Here is a 24,168-nt window from a genome sequence, read left to right on the forward strand (position 1 = left end):
TGTGAGCTATGATGATGCCAGGACAGTCTAGCCTGGGGCAACAGAGTGCGATTCTGTCTCAAGAAAAAAAACAAAACAACAACACAAAAACAAATCTTTAGAAGGCTAGGCCTAGAGCACTAAATCTTTGGCATTCTCAGGATGTAATGAGAAAATAATAGGAAAGGGGACTTCAGTGGCCAGTGACATAGGTGTAGTAAAGTCAAGTGAAATAACTTGAGGAGTGAGAACACATCTTTGGGTTTACCTTGTGGAGGTCCTCGGTGACCTTGAGAAGTTTTGTTATGATGTTGAAGGGTGAAGACTTGATTGGTATTTTAGTCAGGGTTCCCCAGAGAAACAGAAGCAATAGGGGACAGACAGGTGGGGGGGGGGGGTTAGGAGGGAACTGGCTCACACGTAAATCACTTTGTTCTGTAGGGCGCCGGTCCCATATGCCGGAGGTGGCGGGTTCAAACCCAGCCCCGGCCAAAAAAAAAAAGATGTTTTCAACGTTCCCTATACCGTTAAGTCCTAGTATGTGCTTATTTTCCTAGAGACAAGGTCTATAACTTTTTTTTTAATGTTCTGCGTACAGTATCTCATTTAATCCCCATAACAGCCCTATCAGGTAAAGACTGTTGTGCTTAACAGAGAGTGAAGCCGAGGCCCGAGGAGGTTAATTAACTTGCCCAAGGTCAACAGCTTATAAGGCAGACCCAGGAATCAAAACAAGACTGTCTGACTCCGAAACTCACAGTTTAACCACTTAAACGTAGTCATGTGTCTCATTTCTATGTCATCTGAACAGCTGTTCTGGTTTATTCCTGATCATTCCTGGCTGTCTTGTAATCACGTTTTCAGGAGGCTGCCACTTGTCACTTCATTCCCCAAGGCAGCACAAACCACAGGCGAATTCCAGGTGTGCCAGCTAACGAACTTGCTGACAGCTTGAGTAAATCATGAGGAAACTGCAACTCAGTAAACAAAAACTTCAAAGTGATGTCTGATGGGAAACAAAAATATGGAACACTTCACGAATTTGCGTGTCATCCTTGCGCAGGGCCATGCTAATCTTCTCTGTATCGTTCCAATTTTACTATATGTGCTGCCCAAGCGAGCACAACGTCTATAACTTTCAAAGGTGTTCAGAGAAGGTGGTGACCCCCAGAGAAGGGTCCACTGCTTTAAGATAAGCTAGGTGGCTGGGCGGGACGGCTCACGCCCGGAATCCCAGCACTTTGAGGGCAGAGGCGGGAAGATCGCTTGAGGCCACGAGGGGGCGAAGAGCAGCTGTCCTCCGCCTCGTGGAACCGCGCCACGCCGGCTCCCGGCGCCCTCCTGCGCAGTCCTCCGGGGCTTGGTCCCAGCAGAGGTCGCTGCCTCGCGGCCGCCGCCGCACCCGCACCCCTCCGGTCCCGCTCTCGCCGAGCAGGCGCCGGCGGAAGAGGCGGGGGCGGGGGCGGGGCGGGGCGGGGCAGCCCGGGGGCCTATAGTCGGCGCGGCAGCGGGGAGGGACGAGTGGCCCTGACGTGCAGGTGAGTGCTCCTCTGCTGGCGCGCCTTGCCGCGCCCTGCTCTATTACCGCACCTCGCGCGCTTGTGACACTACGGCGGCCAGCCCCTCCGCCCGCCCACGCTCCTGCCTGGTGTCGGTGTGAGTCCCTGGGTTCTGCCGAGCCTCGCCAGCTTTGCTTGGGACGCCCCCTAGGCCAGGAGTCGCGCAGGGGCTGTGGGAACTGGATGGGGCAAAGCTGTCTATCCCTGGGCCCAGTCATTCCTGCTGGCTCCTAACGCAGACGGTGAGCCCAGAAACGGAGCTGTCGGGTTTCCTTTGACCTTGGGAAGCCGAGAAGGTACACAGCCCGCGGCGGTGGGGAGGGAGCGAAGGGAACTCGACCCTTGTCTCATCCGACAGCCTTCGAGGTCCCCGAACGGAGGGGGTTTTAGCAGCAGTAGACTGTAAAGCATTTAGACGAAGCTCTCCATCTTACAGGGCAGTTAACAGGCTCAGGAGCGGGGAGTGATTCCTAGCGTCAAGCAGGTCAAGGACAGAATTGCCTCTGTATCCAGGCATTGCTTTTTTTACAGTCTTTGGTGGTTTGTATCTCTACTAAAGATATGCCCAGAACTCGTGGGCTGCGTGTGGTGCTCACCCGCCCAGTCATATCCACACTGTTGGCTAGAGAAATCTCTTTTTTTTTTTTTTGGCCGGGGCTGTGTTTGAACCCGCCACCTCCGGCATATGGGACCGGCGCCCTACTCCTTGAGCCACAGGCGCCGCCCGGCTAGAGAAATCTCTTAATTGCACTCTTACCAATTTACTACTTAAGCGTCTTTCTTTGGTTCCTATGCTGTCTGGGTCAGGTTCACACTTTGAGGTACAAGGCTTGGAGATCCAGCCCTTTGCCTATCACCCCATCTTTGTGTGTTCTTACCTACCACCATGGTTGCTACTAAGGCTGTTAGACACTGTTTTCTCTTTTTTTTTTTTTTTTTTTTTTTTTTGAGACAGAGTCTTGTCCTTGATACGCTGCTGTGGCATCACAGCTCACAGCAACCTCAAACTCTTGGGTGTAAGGGATTCTCTTGCCTCAGCCTCCCAAGTAGCTGGGACTACAGGCACCTGCCACAGCACTTGGCTTATTTTTCTGTTTTTAGTAGAGACAGGGTCTTGCTCTTGCTCAGGTTACAGGGGTCCTCAAACTGCAGCCCGTGGGTCACATGAGGCGGTGTGATTGTATTTGTTACCGTTTTGTTTTTTTACTTCAAAATAAGATATGTACAGTGTGCATAGAAATTTGTTCATAGTTTTTTGTTTGTTTTTTTTAAAACCATAGTCCAGCCCTCCAACAGTCTGAGGGACAGTGAACTGGCCCTTTAAAAAGTTTGAGGACCCCTGATTGAGCTCAGGTAATTTCCCATCTTGGCCTTCCAGAGGTGGTTTACCGGTGTGAGCCATCGCAGCTGTGTGTTAACTCTTTACTGCACATGTCTGAAATTTGGAAGAAGGTCTGGAATGGGGGTATAGATCAGGAGGTAGTTGGCCTATAGGTGGTACTTAAAGCCATAAAAATATTTGGTGTCTTGATATGCATTTGTAAAAACTAACTGGTACACTTAAGAACTGAGCTGGTTAAAGTGAATGTAGAAGGGAACAGGACCAAGGGCTAAGCCTGGGGCCCCTCAACTTTAAGGTATCAGGGAAAAGAGAAGGAAGCAGCAAAGAAGTCCTGAGAAGAAGTAGCACAGGGGAGGTAGGAAGAAAACCAAGTGTCCTGGAAGCTGGCTGAAAAGGAGGGGAGTGATCAGTTTTTGCAAGTGCTCTGAGAAGTTAAATAAGATCAGTGCAGGGTGGTGCCTACTCAAAGGAGTAGGATGCTGGCCTGATATGCCATAGGTGGCAGGTTCAAACCCAGCCCCAGCCAAAAACTGCAAAAAAAAATAGAATGGGTGCTAACAAATGATCTTTTGGATTTAGGAAATCAAAGGAGAGGAATTGAGAGAGCACAGGCAACCCTTGAAGTTATGTAAAGAGGGGTAAGAAAAGAGTAATAGGGCTGGGCAGGATGGCTCAGGCCTGTAATCCTAGCACCCTGGGAAGCCAAGATGGTGGATTGCTTGATCTCAGGAGGTCAAAACCAGCCTGAGCCAGAGCCCCGTGTCTAAAAACAACCAGGCATTGTGGCAGGCACCTGTAGTTGGAACTAATGAGAGGCTAAGGGAAGAGAATCACTTAAGCCCAGGAGTTTGAGGTTGCTGTGAGCTGTGATGCCACCTCTGCACTCTACCAAGGGTGACGAAGTGAGACCCTGTCTCAAAAACAGAAGAAATGAAAAGAAGTAGTAGATAGAGGGTAGTGGGGTTAAGAGAATAATTGTTTATTTGCTTGCTTTTGGATGACAAAAATAACAGCATGCTGATAATAGAATGGTCCATTAGAAAGCAAAAAATTGCTGTTACAACTTGCTGTTTCCCCATACATAGCTCAGATTTAGGTCACATTTGTTTTTTGTTTTTGTTTTTTGAGACAGTCACACTATGTCGCCCTCGGTAGAGTGCAGAGTGCCATGGCGTTACAGCTCACAGCACCCTTAAACTCCTGGGCTTTCTCTTGCCTCAGCCTCCCAAGTAGCTGGGACTACAGGAACCTGCCACAATGCCCAGCTATTTTTTGTTGCCATTGTCATTGTTGTTTAGCTGGCTGGGGCTGGGTTCAAACCTGCCAGCCTTGGTGTATGTGGCTGGCACCATGACCACTGTGCTATGGGCACTGAGCCATCAACCTCAAACTGTTGGGCTCAAGACATTCTCTTGCCTCAGCCACCCAAGTAGCTGGGACTACAGGTGGCCGCCACAACACCTGGCTATTTTTAGAGATGGGGCTTCGCTCTTGCTCAGGCTGGTTTCGAACTCCTGAGCCAGGCAATCCACCCACCTTGGCCTCCCAGAATGCTAGGATTATAGGCGTGAGCCACCAAGCCCAGCATCGGGTTACATTTGTTATCAGGACTCACCATAGGTATCCTTGCTCTGGGCTCCAGCTTGTACACTTTCTAGCCTCATCTGGACCTGCTTTTACTTGTGTTTTTCTGACAGCTAGTTAAGCATGTTTTGCTTAATGGCAGTTTCTTGAGGACTTAGGTCTGGTCTAGCCAGGCACTCCACATAAGTGGAGAAATGAGTAGTGGTGGATGTAGTAATGGGTAGAATGCTCATCGCATTCCAAAACGTGGATCTACAACTATTTGCTGGTTTTTGTGTATATACTGGGCAGATTGGGAGTGGGAGTGAAGAATATGGCACAGTGTGTGCCCTATCACCACCCTTTGGGAAATAAGAGTAATGAACCTGAAGTAATTAGAAAGACATTAAAGACAGCATCGGTGTGACTAGAGTCTTGGAAATACTGTGGGATGGACGGGTTGGTGGAGGAGGAGAGTGAGGTCTACGGGAGTCAATAGTAATTCTGCTTCAGTTGAAGAGTTAGCTTTTTCCTCTGGTACCTCTACTCTCAACTTGGGGGGGGATCCCCTAATCAATTTCAAAGTTCTGAGGCAAAATCTAGGTTCTTACCTGGCCTCCTTTGTGCCTGAGTGCCCACTGCTAACATTTACAAATCATCTTCATCTCCAGCAAAAATTAGGATACCAGGGCAGCGCCTGTGGCTCAGTGAGTAGGGTGCCGGCCCCATATACTGAGGGTGGCGGGTTCAAACCTGGCCCCGGGCAAAAACTGCAACAACAACAACAACAAAAATGGCCGGGCATTGTGCCAAGCGCCTGTAGTCCCAGCTACTCAGGAGGCTGAGGCAAGAGAATGGCCTAAGCCCAGGAGTTGGAGGTTGCTGTGAGCTGTGACGCCATACCACTCTACCGAAGGTGACAAAGTGAAACTCTGTCTCTAACAAAGAAAAAAAAAGATACCATTTTCTCAATTTTGTTTTTCACAAATTTTATGTAAACTTAACAGCATTTATCATTGTTTTTGCTGGTAAATGAAAATGAAGATCATAACGATAGCTAATAAACATAAAAGTTTGTCTTGACATTTTGGCATGTTTGTTGTTTTGTTTTTGAGACAGAGTCTCACTATGTTGCCCTTGGTAGAGTGCCGTGGCATCACAGCTCATAGCAACCTCAAACACTTGGGCTGAAGCGATTCTCTTGCCTCAACCTCCCAAGTAGCTAGGACTAGACACACTCACCACAATGCCTGGCTATTTTTAGAGACGAGGTCTCATTCTTGCTGAGGCTGGTCTCAAACTCCTGAGCTCAGGCAATCCACCATCTTGGCATCCCAGAGTGCTTGGATCATAGGCTGCCGCACCCAGCCTGTTTGTTGTATTTAATGGTGACCATGATTTTACAGTCCTCGGCTCTACCAGCTGAGCTATGGAAGGGACGTGAACATGATTTTAAATAGCTATTTTCTCCTGCTAAAGCTTTCCTAATGTAGGTAAATATAACTCTGCCAGGTTGTATTTATGTTGTAGGGAGCAACATCACACCAGGTATTCTTCTAAGGGAACAGTGGTGTGAAATAAAGCTAGAACTTTTGGATGGGGAACGTGGGCACCCAGGGACTGATACAGAGCTACCTATAGTCTTTTCTCTCCCTCCCCCAGGGTGACTCCACTTAGGGTTTCTTCTAATTTGATCTGATGGGTCTTGCCACTTTTTTCCCTGAAATTCTGTTCTCTCTGGTATTGCAGCAGATGAAAGTTAGCTTTTGTTCAAAAAAAAAAAAGAGAGAGAGAGAGAATGTCATGGTATAACTGAAAACCGAGAGAGCACTGATGCGGTCTTGCAGAGTGGTAATAAGCCTGAATTTTAGGGCTAGGTTTTCTGGGTTGAAATCACTTAGTATCTATGTGAGCCTGTGACTAAGATGGGATTGTTAAAAGGTGGTAAATAAGTTACCATAATTTGCTGTGTAAAATGCACTCCCATGTGTACTGTGTATCCATGTCTGGACCCCAAACTTATAGGAAAATGCCGCTTGAGAAAGTGGCCGGTACTTGGCTGGGAGGGACACATCTGGAGAGGGCTGATGCTCCCCTATAAACATGGAGATCAACTGCCCTCCCCCAGCCGTCCACTCTATAAAGGTTGCCTCTCCTCTCTCCCAGGAGCCCTTCCCTATCTGCCATGCTGGAAGCCATGACCAAGATGGCCACATCTGTGCCCAGTGGGGCAAGAATTTCCGAGACTGATTGGCTCATGGGCAGTCAAGTGGGTCACTGGGGGTCTGTGCAAGGCTCCTGGCCCATGGCCCTTGCCCCACAATAACCATGGCCAGCCTTGCCAGCTCCACCACCACCTCCTCCTGCCCCATCAGGGCACTTGGTGGAGGCCGCTGCAAGCCAGTCCCACCAGATTCTCCTAGATGGACCCCTGTACACCCGGCAGGCCCAGGCAGGAGGGTGTGGCAGCCCCAGGAGGTACCCTGGACTCCCTTCCTCCTGAGCCAAACTACCCATATATAGGGTGGACATAAAGTTGGTGGGCAATTTAAAGTTACAACTTATTTTTTTATTTATTTTATTTTTTTTTTTTTTTAAGTTTTTGGCCGGGGCTGGGTTTGAACCTGCCACCTCTGGCATATGGGGCTGGTGCCCTACTCCTTTGAGCCTCAGGCGCCGCCCAAGTTACAACTATTTTAAATTGTACATGAACTTTATGTCCACCCTATATAATATACATCCTTATTTTCCCCTCAAAAATTTAGGCAAAAAAAGTATGCATTATACATGGCAAAATATTGTGATTTGCTGCAGGACAAGGAGGATGGTGAACTGGTATTTCAAAGACCATCATCCTGTCTTCAAGCCAAAAATGTGCATGCAGAAAATATGATAACTCATTTACCTCCTCTAACAAGCCCATGTTAGTCACAGGGCTTGTACAGATACTAAGTGGATTTGAACTCAGGCATCCTAGCTCCAAAGTAGAAGCTTGTTACAAGTTCAGTGCTCTTTCAGGTATATCGTGACATTAATATTTATTTTCTCTCTCTCTCTTTTTTTGAATGAAAGCTGACTTTCACCTACTGCAAATGTGGAAATGTTGTGGCGAGCAGCATTATATCCAGGCATTCTTCTAAGGCAGTGGTTCTCAGACTGTGGGTCAGGACCCACAGGAACTGTATTAAAGGGCTGCGGTATTAGGAAGTTTGAGAACTACTGCTCCAAGGGAACGGTGGTGTGAAATAAAGCTAGAACTTTTGGATGGGGAATGTGGGTGCATCCAGGGACTGATGCAGAGACAGGACTTCCCACCCCTACAGTCTGTTCTCTCCCTCCCCCAGGGTGGTAACAAGTAGAGAAAAGAATGTCAAGAGTAGGAGTGGCAAGAACCATCACGTCCATTTAGAAAAAACCCTGAGAAGAGACACCCAGAGGGAGGGCGGAGGGCAGTGTCTGATCCATTCTAAGAACAGTGACCCTTGAAGACTTGACAGCGGAATCCCAGCTGTCACTTTGTAGCTTATGACTTAGCAAATTCTTAAATTGCTACACGTGCTCGTTGGTAGTCATCTACAAAATGAGGGAGCTGCAGGAAGTCATCCCTGAGAAGCTGCCCTTCTCATTTCTGCAGACACATGTGGCTCTGGGCATGGAGTATTTATATAAATAAAGGGTTGGTTTATTGTAGTTCAGATACATAAACTCAATATTCAAACATCTTAAACTTTAGAAACAAAAGTTTAAAATTCAAACAGGAATATAGTTTACAGGGAATACTCAGAAAGATATTCAATTTGTTGTCTAATCCAAAATATTGATAAAGATCACTTAATGGTAAAGAAAATATATTTAACCAACATATTAGCTATGACCATGGTTCCATACCTGAGAAGAAATTACTACATAAATGGCATGGAATATTTTTTTTTTTTTTTTGAGACAGAGTCTCACTTTGTTGCCCTCAGTAGAGTGCTATGATGTCATAGCTCACAGCAACCTCCAGCTCTTGGGCTTAGGCGATTCTCTTGCCTTAGCCTTTCGAGTAGTTGGGACCACAGGTGCCCAGCTATGTTGTTGTTGTTGTTTTTGCAGTTTGGCTGGGGCCGGGTTCGAATCTGCCACCCTCGGTATATGGGGCCGGCGCCCTACCCACTGAGCCACACACAGGCTCTGCCCAGCATGGAGAATTTTTATTGGATGGAGCATGTAGCCAGATCCTAAGCTCCAAAGCCTACATGTGACCTTTGGCATCATAGATGATAGCAGAAAATAACTTGCTGAAGTCACCTAGACCAGTGTTTTCAAACTTTTTTTAGTTATCTACAGTAAACATCTTTTTTTTTTGTAGTTTTTGGCTGGGGCTGCGTTTGAACCCGCCACCTCCGGCATATGGGGCTGGCGCCTACTCCTCTGAGCCACAGGCGCCGCCCTACAGTAAACATCTTTCATGTGGTGAACTAGTGTGTAATTGTAACAAAAGTTTCATAAAGCAGTATTTGCTCTTGCTATAAGGGACGCATTGTAATATTTTCTATTCCTGTTGTAGTTCTTCAAAAGTAAAAATTTTATTTATCTTATTTATTTTTTTGCAATAAACTTAATGTCACCCTAGGTAGAATGTGGTGCCACAGCTCACAGCAACCTCAAACTCTTGGGTTAAGCAGTTCTCTTGCCTCAGCCTTCAGTAGCTGGGATTATAGGCATCTGCCATGATGCCCAGCTATTTTGGGGGTTTTTTGTTTTTTGTTTTGAGACAGAGCCTCAGGCTGTCTCCCTGGGTAGAGTTCCCTGGCTTCACAGCTCACAGCAACCTTAAAATCTTAGGCATGAGTGCATGAGTGATTCTCTTGCTCAGCCTCCCAAGTAGTTGGGACTACTGTCCCAATGCCCAGGTATTTTTTTGTTGCAGTTATTATCATTGTTGCTTTAGCTGGCCTGGGCCGGGTTCAAACCCACTAGCATTGGTATATGTAGCTGGCATTCTACCCACTGAGCTAAGGGTACCGCCATTGGCTATATTTTTGTTACTGTTGTCGTTGTTTAGCAGGCTCTGGCTAGGTTCAAACCTGCCAACCCCGGTGCATGTGGTCGGTGCCCTAACCACCGAGCTATAGGCACTGAGCCAAAAGTAAAAAAAAAAAATTTTTTCATTAACAGAATGAAGTGTTCTTAAGAAAAATAAAAATTTTAATAATGACTCTAAAACTTGAGACTAACAAACTTCTAGGGCTGATGATACATAACTGACCACTTATGGCTAACCTTCCTATATATGTTAGGTGGTTGGGAAGGTATGAGAGGCTCTGCTTATGAGTAAATTACTAGTATTTTTCTTAAAATTTTATACTGTGGGGCGGCACCTGTGGCTCAGTGAGTCGGGCGAGGGTGGCGGGTTCAAACCTAGCCCCGGTCAAACTGCAACAAAAAAATAGCCAGGTGTTGTGGCGGGTGCCCGTAGTCCCAGCTGCTCCGGAGGCTGAGGCAAGAGAATCGCGTAAGCCCAAGAGTTAGAGGTTGCTGTGAGCTGTGTGACGCCACAGCACTCTACCAAGGGCGGTACAGTGAGACTCTGTCTCTACAAAAAAAAAAAAAAAATTTATACTGTGAAGGATTTATGCCAAAGTACTGACATAGCATGGGTGGTTTGAATTTTTTCATATTCTTTCCAGTGAAAATATGCTTAGTTCTGACCTTTTTAGGGCATCTAATATAAATCCATTATTAATACCCTGATAATTCAGATGTACTGAATTATCTCAACACTAGGCTACAGGCCTATACCAATCTGTGGATTGGTTTTCTTTGGTCCAGAGTGGGGGGAGGGAGTTGGTTCCTTATAATGCTAAATTTATTCAATTTAAAGAAGTTCAATTCTGAAAAAAATTTTTTTTTATTGTAGCGATCAATGAAATACAAAGTCTGGGCACTCTTTTTTTCTGTAGCTGTCATTATTGTTTAGCAGGCCTGGGCTGGGTTCAAACCCGCCAGCCCCACCAGTGTATGTGGCAGGTGCCCTAACCACTGAGCTACGAGCACCAAGCCAAGGGCACTCTTGAAATATGCTATTTTCAGAAATAAAGGTTTTTCTTTATTTCTGAGTATATGGATTTAAGTGTCTTTTATTTTTTTTTTGTAGAGACAAAGTCTCACTTTATCGCCCTCAGTAGAGTGCCGTGGCACCACATAGCTCATAGCAACCTCCAACTCCTGGGCGTAGGCGATTCTCTTGCCTCAGCCTCCCAAGTAGCTGGTTAGCTGGGACTACAGGTGCCTGCCACAACGCCCAGCTGTTTTTTTGTTGCAGTTCAGCCGTGGCCAGGTTCAAACCGGCCTCGGTATATGTTGCTGGTGCCCCACTCATTGAGCCACAGGTGCCACCCTACTCTATAGGTCTTATAGGATTTTGAGATTATTTTCAATTATGGTTATGTTGAAAAGCAGTCCTTAAGGGCAGCGCCTGTGGCTCAGTGAGTAGGGCAGCAGCCCCCTATACCGAGGGTGGCAGGTTTGAACCCTGCCCCAGCGAAACTGCAACAAAAAAATAGCCGGGTGTTGTGACAGGTGCCTGTGGTCCCAGCTACTCAGGAGGCGGAGGCAAGAGAATCGCCTAAGCCCAAGAGCTGGAGGTTGCTGTGAGCTGTGATGTCACAGCCCTCTACCGAGGGCGACAAAGAAAGGATCTGTCTCTTTTTTTTTTTTCTTTGTAGAGACAGAGTCTCACTGTACCGCCCTCGGTAGAGTGCCATGGCGTCACACGGCTCACAGCAACCTCCAGCTCTTGGGCTTAAGTGATTCTCTTGCCTCAGCCTCCCGAGCAGCTGGGATTACAGGCACCCGCCACAACGCCCGGCTATTTTTTTGTTGCAGTTTGGCTGGGGCTGGGTTTGAACCTGCCACCCTCAGCATATGGGGCCGGCGCCCTACTCGCTAGCCACAGGCGCCGCCCAGGATCTGTCTCTTAAAAATAAAAAAGAAAGAAAAAAATGGAAAAACAGTCCTTAAATTGAATCTGCTTTATTTCTCTGGTAAGACTTAGATTGGGATCCCAAGAGAGGTGGAATAATAAGGGTTGAGCTTTTGTCTGTTCTTTCATAAGGCCAGAATGTTAGATATAATTTAGAAGTGGCTAGCTCTGTGTTTTTGAGTACACCATACAGATAATTACTATTGCCAGCTTTGTGGTTAATGTAAAGTAGGAAGAAAAAATCTTGAATCATGTGAGAAATCAGCCCTAAGGCATATAACCTTGGCAGAAAGGAAAGTCATTTGCCAACTCAAAGAGGGAAGATATTGACTGTGTTGAAACCCTTCTCTCTTTACCAAATTGTGGTTTTTTTTCTAAGGCCATCTTACACTTGGGAGGTCTACTACCATCATAGTAAGGTGATTCTGCTGCATTTAAGGTATCTATAGGAAATGATTGCTCGCTGGCATGTCAGCACCTCAGTGCCTCAGGAAATAAGTACTTTGTGGGTCTCCAGGCCACTTCCTCCGTTTTTTATTTTATTTTATTTTATTTTTGAGACAGAGTGTCACTATGTTGCCCTGGTTAGAGTGCTGTGGCATCACAGCTCACAGCAACCTCAAACTCTTGGGCTCAAGCAATTCTTTTGCCTCAGCCTCCCAAGTAGCTGGGACAACAGGTGCCCACCACAACACCCAGCTATTTTTAGAAATAAAGTCTTGCTCTAGCTCAGGCTGGTCTTGAACTTTCAGCTCAGGCGATCCACCTACCTCACCAGCTGGGGTTTTGTTATTGTTGAGCTGGGGGTCTCATTCTCGCTCAGACAAGTCTCGAACTCCTGAACTCAAGTAATCCACCTGCCTCAGCCTCCCACAGTGCTAAGATTACAGGCTGAGAACCATGCCTGGCAGGCCCTTCTTTCTCTGCTGCCAGATACCTCTGCTAAACAATGGGAAAGAACCCAGGAAAAATGAAGATCTGGCCCAATTCTTAGGTCTGATTTGCTGTGTTTGGAGGTTGAAATTAAGTTTGGAGAGTCACTTTGAGTTTTATGAAGTCATAATCTGGTGTCCGTCCTTGGGACGGGTGGCGGGTTCAAACCCAGCCTGGGACAGCTAAACAACTGCAACAAAAAATATCCGGGTGCGCGGCACCTGTGGCTCAAAGGAGTACAGCGCTGGCCCCATATGCCAGAGGTGGCAGGTTCAAACCCAGCCCCAGCCAAAAACTGCAAAAAAAGAAAAAAAAAAAAATAGCCGGGTATTGTGGCAGGTTACTGTAGTCCCAGCCCAGGAGTTTGAGGTTGCTGTGAGCTGTAACACTATAGCACTCTACCCAGGGTGACATGGTGAGACTGTCTCAAAAAAATAATAATAGTTTTCTTTCCAGATTTTCTTTTCTTTTTCCTTTCTTTCTGAGACAGAGTCTTACTTTGTAGTCCTTGGTAGAATGACATGGTGTCACAGCTCACAGCAACCTCAAACTCAGGCTCATGTGATTTTTTTTTCCCTCAGCCTCCCAAGTAGCTGGGACCATAGGCACCCACAACAATGCCCAGCTATTTTTAGAGTCGAGGTCACCCTGTGGCTCAGGCTGGTCTCAAACTCTTAAGCTCAAGCAATTCACCTGCCTCAGCCTCCCACAGTGCCAGGATTACAGGTGTGAGCCACCTTGACCTGCCTGCCTGCCTGCCTCTCTGTCGCTTTCTCATTCTCTCTCCCCTTCTCTCCTCTCCCCTTCCATCTCCTCCCCTCCTTTTTTTCTTTCACAAATTGGGCCAAACCCACTCTGGGAGCCTGAGGCAAGTGGATTGCCTGAGCTCACAGATTCAAGACCAGCCTGAGCCAGAGCAAGACCTCATCTCTAAAAATAGCTGGGCGTTGTGGTGGGCGCCTTTTGTCCCAGCTACTTGGGAGGCTGAGGCAAAAGAATTGCTTGAGCCATGGCGGCGCCTGTGGCTCAGTGAGTAGGGCGCTGGCCCCATATGCCGAGGGTGGCGGGTTCAAACCCAGCCCCGGCCAAACTGCAACCAAAAAATAGCCGGGCGTTGTGGCGGGCGCCTGTAGTCCTAGCTGCTCGGGAGGCTGAGGCAAGAGAATCGCGTAAGCCCAAGAGTTAAGAGGTTGCTGTGAGCTGTGTGACGCCATGGCACTCTACCCGAGGGCGGTACAGTGAGACTCTGTCTCTACAAAAAAAAAAAAAAAAAAAGAATTGCTTGAGCCCAAGAGTTGAAGGTTGCTGTGAGCTGTGACGCTAGGACACTTGACCCAGAGTAACGGAGTGTCTCAAAAAAATGAATTTTAATGAGAACTTACTAATTATTATTAATTTTTTTAAGTAGCAAGCAATAACCAAAGCTGTTGGGTAGGGGGAAGGGCAGAGCCTTCACACATTAGTATCTCATTGGACCCTTATGACAACAGCCCCCTGAGCTAATAAGCATGTTAATTGTAGCTGGAAGACTCACCATCCTGTGGGGCATAGCCCTTGGTATGTGTAGACCAACAGTGGTTTTTTGTAAGGAACCATAATTATAGTACTAGATATGAAGTGTTCATGATGTGAATGGTTTATGTTGTAAGAATGTTATGCTGCACTTACGAGATAAAACTGATTTATTATGTTTCAGGTTATATGCACCATGGCTATGAGTAATGTCAGATTACTTGCTGGTCTTTTAAGAAGGACAGATGCCTGGATTGGACTCTGGGGTGTGCTCCAAGGGACACTTTCCTCACACAAACGCTGTACCTCCTGGAATCGATACTTGTATTTTTCAAGTACTGAGTTAAACATATCAGATTATAAAGCACTTTCCCATAATATGTTCTCACTGAGACTCCCAGGGCTTTTAATATCTCCTGAACATATTTTTCCATTTTTTGTAAGACTGAAAAGTAATGTAAGCTCTAAAAAATCAACTAAAACATCTCCACAAAAAGTCGAGGATGAAGAGAACTCTGATACAGAAGAGGATCGTAATGAAATGAGTGAAGCAGAAGAGCTTGAGGATGACCCCGGCGTGGTCAGAGACTACAAAGACCTGGAGAAAGCAGTGCCGTCATTTCGCTATGATGTTATCCTGAAGACAGGCCTCGACATTGGGAGGAAGTGAGTATGATGTACATTTTATTATAAATTCGCTGGTAGTCTTGTTATTTTTATGCAGCATTACAAATTACTCTGTACGTATTATAGTGAAGAATAACCACAGTATGAAAGGACCCCATAGGTAACCTGTTTCAAGTATTCATTTTATGGATGAGAAAACTGAATTCCAAAGGAGTCAAGTGACTGCCTGCAAATCCTATGTATCTTATTTCCTTGAGCCTAAGACACAGTTGACTGTAAGGTGAGCCATTGATTTAATAATAGCTTCTTGGCTTAGCACCTGCAGCTCAAGCAGCTATGGCGCCAGCCACATACACCAGCACTGGGAGGTTCGAATCCAGCCCAGGCCTGCCAAACAACAATGACAACTACAACCAAAAAATAGCCGGGTGTTGTGGCGGTTGCCTATAGTCCCAGCTCTTGGGAGGCTGAGGAAAAAGAATCGCTTAAGCCCAGGAGTTGGAGGTTGCTGTGAGCTGTGATGCCATGGCACTCTACCCAGGGCAACAGCTTGAGGCTCTGGCTCAAGAAAAGGAATTGCCATATTAGATGTATATAGCAGGCATAAAATGCACCTGGATTTCACAAATGCTACGATGTGAGGAGGTACTGCTTAGAGTCAACTGAAGGTGTATGAGGTAGTGGTGAAGAATTAGGCTTTAGGGCAGCCCTAGGGGCTCAAAGGAGTAATGTGCCAGCCCCATATGCTGGAGGTGCTGGTTTCAAACCCAGCCCCAGCCAAGAACTGTAAAAAAAAAAAAAAAAAACGAATTAGGCTTTAGGGCTCGGCGCCTGTAGCTCAGCAGGTAGGGCGCCAGCCACATAACACAGGAGCTGGTGGGTTCAAATCCAGCCCAGGCCTGCCAAACAACAATGACAACTACAACCAAAAAAAAAAAAGCCGGGTATTATGACAGACCCCTGTAGTCCCAGCTACTTGGGAGGCCGAGGCTAGAGAATCTCTTAAGCCCAAGAGTTGGAGGTTGCTGTGAGCTGTGACACCACTCTCTACTGAGGGTGACATAGTAAGACTCTGTCTCAAAAAAAAAAAAAAAGACAGAAATTAGGTTTCTCTGAATGTATGAAAGTGGTGCAACTTATCTCATTTGGTTGTTCATAGTCAGTTATAGATTGAACTTCTTGTTCTACTATTTCCACACCCCTCCCTTTTTTTTGAGACAGAATCTCACTGTATCACCCAGGGTAGAGTGCTGTGGCATCATAGCTCACAGCAATCTCAAATTCTTGGGCGCAAGTGATCCTCTTGCCTTAGTCTCCCAAACAGCTAAGACTACAGGCACCCACAGCATTGCCCGGCTAGTGTTTCTATTTTTAGTAGAGACAAGGTTTCATTCTTGCTCATGCTGGTCTTGAACTCCTAAGCTTAAGGCATCCAATTGCCTCCACCTCCCAGTGTGCTAGGATTACAGGCATGAACCACTGCACCTTGCCTCTCTTTCCCCCTTCTTTTTTTTTTTTTTTTTTTTTTTTGTAGAGACAGAGTCTCACTTTATGGCCCTCGGTAGAGTGCTGTGGCCTCACACAGCTCACAGCAACCTCCAACTCCCAGGCTTAAGCGATTCTCTTGCCTCAGCCTCCCGAGCAGCTGGGACTACAGGTGCCCGCCACAACACCCGGCTATTTTTCGGTTGCAGTTTGGCCGGGGCTGGGCTTGAACCCGCCACCCTCGGCATATGGGGCCGGCGCCTTACCGACTGAGCCACAGGCGCCACCCTCTTTCCCCCTTCTTACTACTTGCACTTGACTAGTCTTAAAAAAAAAAAAAAATGCAGGTTTCAATTTGGTTCTCTGTGTGATCTTGGGCAAGTTACTTAAAATCTGTCTCAGTTTCTTCATCTGTAAAATGGGGATAATAGAACCTTTTGAGGATGGTTGCTAATGAATATCTATCTATCTAAAGCACTTAAAAAAGCATCTACCGTATAGTAGGTAGTCAATATATGTTGAATATTATGAAGAAAATACTGTGTATTCATATATAATGAGTAGAGAGGCAGTATCACTTTAAGGTTTAATATTCTCATTCTAAGTTAGACTAACTATAAAAGAATAGTAACCTTGATTGTTCATTCATTCCTTCAAGCAGTTGATTTGTGCATATTGTATACAAGGTAAGAATTGTGATGTGACCGAGTGCAGAAATTTCCTTTTGTGATTTGTACCTTTACAACCTACCTTACTGATAATAGATTAATTTTTAGAATCAAAGGGGAAGGGCACTGTTTTTTGTCCGTATCTTCCCTTGGTCTCGTTGCCCAGTGACTTAAATTCAAAGATCAGCAGCTGTCATAGTGAAGTTTTCCCCACCTCGGTACTGACAGGCAGACTGTTTCTTACTGGCCTCGCCCTCTGTGTGTGGCCTGTTTCTTCTCTTCAAGCGTCACACATCCTAGCCATGTAGTTTCTGCACTGGGAATTGGGGAGAGTTCCAACCCTTGTCCTGAGTGCATGCCAGACCCCTCTTGAAGCCCCACCTAAAGTAACCATCCAGCGGTGCTAGCAGATGGTGCTAACCGTCCAGTTCACATGCTGAACTACTATTCAGAAGTGCACTCAGTTCTCCCTGTTTTAGGCACCTACTCGGTAGTTGACTCACTTACCCAGTACCCAAAATAAAGACTTTGTGGGGAGTCACTGTTAGAAGCAGTTTTTTTTTTTTTTAAGAGACAGAGTCTCACTGTGTTGCCCTTGAAAGAGTGCTCTGGTGTCACAGCTCACAGCAACCTCAAACGCTTGGGCTTAACCAATTCTTTTGCCTCAGCCTTCCAAGTAGCTGGAACTACAGGCACCCACTACAAGAGCCAGCTATTTTTGTTGTTGTCAATGTTTTGCAGGACCAGGCCAGGTTCAAACCCACCAGCCCCAGTGTATGTGGCTGATCCCCTAGCCGCTGAGCTACAGGTGCTGAGCCTATGTATAACTTCTGACTGCCTTCAAACTTATGCACTAATAGTCTACTGTGGGTCAGAAAGAAGCCTTACTGATAGTGAACAATTAACACTAATATGCTGCTTTCTTAGAGTAAAGTAAGCTGAAGAAAAGAAAATTTTAAGAAAATCATAAAGAAGAGAAAATGTATTTACTATTTATTCAGTGGACACGGACCACCATGAGGGGCTTTCATCCGCGTTTCCGTGTGGATCCGGCTGACGAGGGGTGGGTCTTCCTGTCTCAGGGGAAGCAGAGGTGGGGGAAATCCACGTAGAAGTAGACCTGCACCGTTCAACCTGCATTGTTCAAGGGTCAGCGGCAGTTGTTTTGAATCATATTTCTGGATTTTAAAGCACTTTGCCTTTCTTTTTAATAGCAAAGTGGAAGATGCATTCTACAAAGGTGAACTCAGGCTGAATGGAGAAAAATTATGGAAGAAAAGCAGAACGGTGAGATGAAATTTATAATGACAGCCAGATATTATTGTCTGTTGCTCTGCCAGTACTCATTTAAAATGCTGCCCCAAATTTCCCCTCAGGCTCCTTACCTTCTCTGGAGTCCTCTGTGGGCCTGGTCAACCTAGTGGGAAAAATTAATAGGCTTTAATCACACAAGCCAGTTTCACAGCCTTAATGACCTTGTAATAAAGCTTCCCTCTTTTTTTTTTTTTTGAGACAAGAGTCTCAAGCTGTCACCCTGGGAAGAGTGCTGTGGCGTCACAGCTCACAGCAACCTCAAACTCTTGGAGCTCAAGTGAGCTTGAGCTCACTTGCCTCAGCCTCCCAAGTAGCTGGGACTATAGACACCTGCCACAACGCCCTATTTTTAGAGATGAGGTCTTGCTCTGTCCTAGGCTGGTCCCAAATCTGTGAGCTCAGGCAATCTACCCACCTCAGCCTCCCAAGTGCTGAGATTACAGGTGTGAGCTACTGTGCTGGCTCTCTACAAATATTTTTTTCTTTTCTTTTTTTTTTTTTTTTTTTGAGACACAGCCTCAAGCTGTCACCCTGAGTGGAGTGTCGTGGCATCACAGCTCACAGTAACCTCCAACTCCTGGGCTCAAGGGATTCTCCTGCCTGTATCTCCCAAGTAGCTAGGACTACAGGCGCCCGCCACAATACCTGACACCCGGCTATTTTTTGGTTGCAGCCATCATTGTTGTTTGGTGGGCCCGGGCTGGATTTGAACCCACCAGCTCAGGTTTATGTGGCTGGCACCTTAGCTGCTTGAGCCACAGACGCCGAGCCTACACAGTTTTTTTAAAAAATTAGCTAGATGTGATGGCATATGCCTGTCATCCCAGTTGGGAGGCTGAGATGAGAGGATCACTTGAGCCCAGGATTTCAGGCGGTAGGATTTTATATATACATATATATGTGTATGTATATATATATATTTTTTTTCTTTTTTTTTTTTTTTGCAGTTTCTGGCCAGGGCTGGGTTTGAACCTACCACCTCTGGCACATGGGGCCGGCGCCCTAGCCCTTTGAGCCACAGGTGCCGCCCTATATGTATATTTTTTATAAAAAATTATATATGTATACATCTAGAATTAAAATATTCTTACTAGTATTTATCTTTGTGGCATTATGGGTTATAATAATTTTCTTCATGTTTTCTACTTTCTGATTTTTTTACCCTGAGTACCATTTTCTCTCTTTTTTTCCTTTGAGACAGAATCTCACTATGTCACCCTCAGTAAAGTGCTATAGCATCACAGCTCACAGCAACCTCAGATTCTTGTGCTTAAGTGATTCTCTTCCCTCAGCCTCCCAAGTAGCTGGGACTACAGAAACCTGCTACAACGCCCGGCTATTTTTTTGTTATATGTGCCACATTGTTGTTTAGCAGGCCTGGGCTGGGTTCAAACCTGCCAGCCCCATTGTATGTGGCTGGCACCCTAACCACTGAGCTATGGGTGCTAAGTCGCCTGTATCCCTTCCATAATTGGAAAAAACTGATAGTAAAAGTTAACAAAACACAATAAAAACGTATAAAACAGATACCCTTAAAAAGTTTGAAGGACGGCGGCGCCTGTGGCTCAAAGGAGTAGGGCGCAGGCCCCATATACTGGAGGTGGCAGATTCAAACCCGACCCCGGCCAAAAACTGCAAAAGAAAAGAAAAGAAAAAAAAGTTTGAAGGACATAAGACATATAAGGTATTAGAAGACATATCTAATTGTCAGTTTCCAGGAAAGAATGTCCCAAAGAAGTGAAACACTTTTGGAGATTGTTTTTATTTCATCCTCTTTTTTATTTCAAAACCCCCCTGGGGTTGGAGAATCTGAGCTACATCCTGTTGCCCTGGGATAGTGGGGGTTGTCAGCTGGCATCTGGGTGAGCTCTGGGACTTCCTTCAGCCCTTGTCCCTGGGATCAAGAAGGTTCTAACAGCTTTGTGGACTGGAGGGGAATCAATCCCCCATGGTTTTCTTAACCCCCAGGTTACACGGCCCAGACTTCCCTCTGTCTGCACTTGAGCCAGCAGGTGCATTCTGGCAGAGAGCCACTGCTCAGTGAGCTGCTACAGGCCAGGCGTTCCTTCTCTTTTTTTTTGTTAGAGATAGAGTCTGATTTTATTGCCCTCGGTAGAGTGCCGTAGCATCACAGCTCACAGCAACCTCCAACTCCTGGGCTTAGGCGGTTCTCTTGCCTCAGCCTCCCGAGTAGCTGGGACTACAGGTGCCCCCCCATAAGGCCCAGCTATTTTTTCTTGCAGTTTGGCCAGGGCTGGCTTGAACCTGTCACCCTCTGTATATAGGGCCCATGCCCTACCCATTGAGCCCCAGGCGCCGCCCCTGGCATTCCTCCTCTAACTGCTTTTTCCTGACTACAGTCTGTCCTCTTCAGCCACCCTATAACAAAGAGACCTGTTCTCAGAGTAAGCAATGTCTGTTCCCAGAATACCCTGTCTCTGTGTGGGGCCTGATTTACAAACTCCATAGGTCTATTTTTCTCCCCCTGCTTTGAGATATTGTTAACTGCAGCCTGATTGCTGCTCCTTTATTCTGCCGTGGGCACTCTGTTGTCTCTGCTGCCTTCCAGATTTCCCCTGAGGGTCAGCAGAGGAAGGGGTCAGTGTATTAACATTTGGCTGTCTTGTTACTAGGAGGCCTGGTAGCCATAGAAACTGCAGCTAACTGGAGATTTGAGATGTAGATATTGGGAACAGCCCCTAATCCAGCCAGTTTTTGCTTTGTGTCTGCTGAAGGCTAGGGCCTTGCAAGGGAATAAAGGGTGCTGCTTTTTCCTTGGCCTGTGCTATGGAGTCTGTGCCTGGCCACCAGCCCCAAACGGTCAGGTGCTTGTCTGATGCTGCCGCTCTAACACTGACCGCCTGCAGCTAAGCAAAGCTTTCCTGTGAGCTGCAAACCAAGTGGGGCCCAAAGTGTAGTAGGTGCATCTCTTCCTGGGATTGATCAGCTGAGTAACAGAGAAATCCTCTGAGGAGAGGGCCCAAAAGGATTTGATCTCAAGCTGCACTAGCCTGCTCTTCCTTTTTTTTTTTTCTTTTTTCATAGTTTCACTGTGTCTCCCTGACTAGGATGTCATGATGTCAGCCTAGCTCACAGCAACCTCAAACTCTTGGGGTTTGAGATTTTTTTTTTTCATTCCTTATATATAAACAATATGTTCATTGCTTTATTTATATAAACTAGGAAATAAAAAGAATTTTCTTTTTATTTTATTATTTTTGTGTGTGTGTGGTTTTTGGCCGGGGCTGGGTTTGAACCCGCCACCTCCGGCATATGGGTCAGGTGCCCTACTCCTTGAGCCACAGGCGCCGCCCAATAAAAAGAATTTTTTTTTTTTTTTGTAGAGACAGAGTCTCACTGTACCACCCTCAGGTAGAGTGCTGTGGCGTCACACGGCTCACAGCAACCTCTAACTCTTGGGCTTACGCGATTCTCTTGCCTCAGCCTCCCGAGCAGCTGGGACTACAGGCACCCGCCACAACGCCCGGCTATTTTTTTTTTGTTGCAGTTTGGCCAGGGCTGGGTTTGAACCCGCCACCCTCGGCATATGGGGCCGGCGCCCTACTCACTGAGCCACAGGCACCACCCAATAAAAAGAATTTTAATAGGCTTGGCACCAGTAGCTCAGTGAGTAGCGCGCCAGCCACATACACCGAGGCTGGCGGGTTCAAGCCTGGCCTGGGCCAGCTAAACAACAATGACAACTCCAAACAAAAAATAGCTGGGCGTTGTGGCAGGCACCTGTAGTCCCAGCTACTTGGGAGGCTGAGGCTAGAGACTCACTTAAGCCCAAAATTTTAAGGTTGCTGTGAGCTGTGATGCCACAGCACTCTACCAAAGGCAACATTTTAATAAAGTTATGACAAAAATGTAAAACAGGGGTGGCGACTGTGGCTCAAGGAGTAGGGCGCCAGTCCCATATGCCGGAGGTGGCGGGTTCAAACCCAGCCCCAGCCAAAAACCACACACAAAAAAATGAAAAATGTAAAACAGTTCCCAACCCTTGTACCTCTGGACAATTCAAAAGTCCAATTTCTGGATTTTTTTAAAAATCCACACATGGGGGGCTGTGCCTGTGGCTGAAGGAGTAGGGTGCCAGCCCCATATACCGGAGGTGGCGGGTTCAAATCTGGCCCTGGCCAAAAACTGCAAGAACAACAACAACAACAAAAAATAAATAAATAAAAGAGTTAACGTTTAAAAAAAAAAATCCACATATGGGCCAAAGTGTGGGCCCATCCTTTAGACCCAAGAGTAGAATCAGTCTTGATACCTAGATTTGCTGTGAGCCTTTCTACTTCTCAGGCCAGAGAGGGTGGCAGTTAATGGTTTAAAACATGTCCCTGCAGGAGTTTGACATCCAGCTCCTGGGCCTCCCCAGATCGATGAGCGCCATGTTGTGGCAAGCAGGTGTGCACACCCATGTTAGCTGAGCGTTGGGCCTAAGAGGTCTTGTGTGGTTAGGAGAATAGACATCAGTGTGTCCTGGTGAGGTACCAAATGTTTTGACAATCTGAAGTTATGTTTGTCTCAGGAACATTAAGTGGAAAATAAGGTGAAAATCAGAATTTGACACCATGTTCCTTCAAGAAGCCCTTCAGTGTGCCCACTCTTGGAGTTGTGCCCACCCTGTGTTGGTTGCAGAGATGCCCCATCACCGTGGCTGTGCTGTGGTAGAAGCAGCAGAATGCAGCAATGGGGTCCAGTTAGCCCTCCTCTTAAGTTTCTGAGCAGATACCCTGAGGCTCAGGTTAGGTATCTGTTGTGGGCTTTCTGTACAGGCACAGACCTGGGGCCTGGGAGCTGACACTTCTGCCCTACAGCATGCTTTGCACTAGCTCAATCCAAAGCTGTCTTCTAAGAGAGAATGGGTTTGGCCTCAGCCTTTTTAACCTGTTGAATCAGCATCCAGCTCCACCCTCTTTTCCGTGGCATTCCATCTTTGTGAGTTGTGGCATCCCTGGAGCCAGCCAACACTGGGAAAGGAGTTCCTTCCATTTCTCTACAGTGGCTAATTTCCAGCAGATTGCCCATCCCCATTTCTGTGGCTCTTCTGGGTTGAGATCAAGGAGAAGCGGGTGCTGGAGATTGCCTTCCCATGCATCTTCCTTAGTGATCGCTGTATGCAGACTCTGAGACTGTGCCCCCTTCCTTTGGCGTGTGATGTCTATTGGGTGACTTAAGGACTCATGGTAACACAGGCAAAAGACAGTTACCTAGATCTGAAGGAAGGACACTGCCAGTATTGCTCCCTCCTAGTGAGGTTCTTCCATGCCATGGCACTGGGGAAAGGTGACTGGTACAGAGGACTCTGGGTGTGTCTCACCTGCCCCCCCTCCTCTAGAGGGTGATCACCTGCAAAGCAGGGATGTTTGCATTGGCTTGGGCTTCCCCAAATTTAATAGTCTCCATTTGTTTTTAATTTTCAGGTGAAAGTGGGAGATACATTGGATCTTCTCATTGAAGGGGACAAAGAGGCAGGAACAGAGACAGTGATGCGAATTCTCCTGAGAAAAGCATTTGAAGAGAAGACTGCAAGTGAAAAATACCGAGTGGTGCTGCGACGCTGGAAGAGGTTACAGTTGCCTAAGAAGAATATGTCTAAATAAATGGATTGCTTTTTAATGGTGGGGGAAAAGGGCCAAATCAAAAAGAGGACATTTTTTATTAAAATAAAGTTCTCTTACCATTTGTGGAATCTGCTGAGCCATTTTGTGGAAATTGGGATCTGAAGACACTTCCTCAGCCTGGGTTTCCCTCCCGGGCTGGACTGTGCTCCTCTGACACAGTGAGCACATCAGCATGAGGAGCCTCTGCCCAGTGAGACTGCTGGATGTCAGAGCCCAGAGGGGCTTAATGACTTGCCAGTTACTTCCCACATACACTGCCTCACAGTCACTGTAAAATAAACTAGCCTTGTTTCTTAGTGTTTGGTATAAATGTTTTCTCTGTCAGGGCACTGGGCCAGCTTCCCTGGGTTCAGGCTTTCTTAAGACAAAACCAAGCAAAGTCAAGGTCACTCTTCTGATAGGGGGGAAGCATCAGTAGAGCCCTCTCTCCCAGCTGCCCAGGCTTGCTAAACAACAATGACAAATGTAACCAAAAAATAGCCAGGCATTGTGGCAGACACCTGTAGTCCCAGCTACCTGGGACTCTTGGGTGGGGGTGGGGGGGTGGAGTCTGGGTGACTAAATACTTTCCAAATAATTCCAAACAGCT

The 24,168-nt window shown here is 46.6% G+C and overlaps 1 protein-coding gene and 1 non-coding gene across 4 annotated transcripts; one reads left to right on the forward strand and one right to left on the reverse strand.

Annotated features, from left to right (window-relative positions):
• Positions 1–997: 997 nt before the first annotated feature.
• Positions 998–1,103, reverse strand: LOC128586887 (U6 spliceosomal RNA). The gene has a single exon (XR_008380345.1). It is a non-coding gene; the product is annotated as a U6 spliceosomal RNA (small nuclear RNA).
• A 340-nt stretch (positions 1,104–1,443) lies between these two features.
• MTRES1 (mitochondrial transcription rescue factor 1) lies at positions 1,444–23,875 on the forward strand. Of its 3 annotated transcripts, none has more exons than XM_053590492.1 (4): positions 1,444–1,517; positions 14,040–14,521; positions 17,850–17,922; positions 23,379–23,875. In XM_053590492.1, the coding sequence occupies exons 2-4, from the start codon at positions 14,052–14,054 to the stop codon at positions 23,556–23,558; spliced, it is 723 nt and encodes a 240-aa protein (XP_053446467.1). In that variant the 5' UTR covers positions 1,444–1,517; positions 14,040–14,051; the 3' UTR covers positions 23,559–23,875. The 3 variants fall into 3 exon arrangements, with proteins under 3 accessions (XP_053446467.1, XP_053446468.1, XP_053446466.1); XM_053590493.1 differs by lacking the exon at positions 1,444–1,517 and adding an exon at positions 1,534–1,780; XM_053590491.1 differs by lacking the exon at positions 1,444–1,517 and adding an exon at positions 1,535–1,834.
• The last annotated feature ends 293 nt before the right edge of the window (positions 23,876–24,168 follow it).

This window comes from Nycticebus coucang, chromosome 5 (assembly GCF_027406575.1).
Source record: "Nycticebus coucang isolate mNycCou1 chromosome 5, mNycCou1.pri, whole genome shotgun sequence".
Lineage (NCBI taxonomy): Eukaryota > Metazoa > Chordata > Mammalia > Primates > Lorisidae > Nycticebus > Nycticebus coucang.

Bases quoted from the DNA above. Each gene is read 5' to 3' on its own strand.
- MTRES1 (XM_053590492.1), top strand. From the start codon at position 14,052: ATGGCTATGAGTAATGTCAGATTACTTGCTGGTCTTTTAAGAAGGACA. The intron at 14,522-17,849 runs GTGAGTATGATG...TCTTTTTAATAG, and splicing joins GGCCTCGACATTGGGAGGAA to CAAAGTGGAAGATGCATTCT. The intron at 17,923-23,378 runs GTGAGATGAAAT...TTTAATTTTCAG, and splicing joins TATGGAAGAAAAGCAGAACG to GTGAAAGTGGGAGATACATT.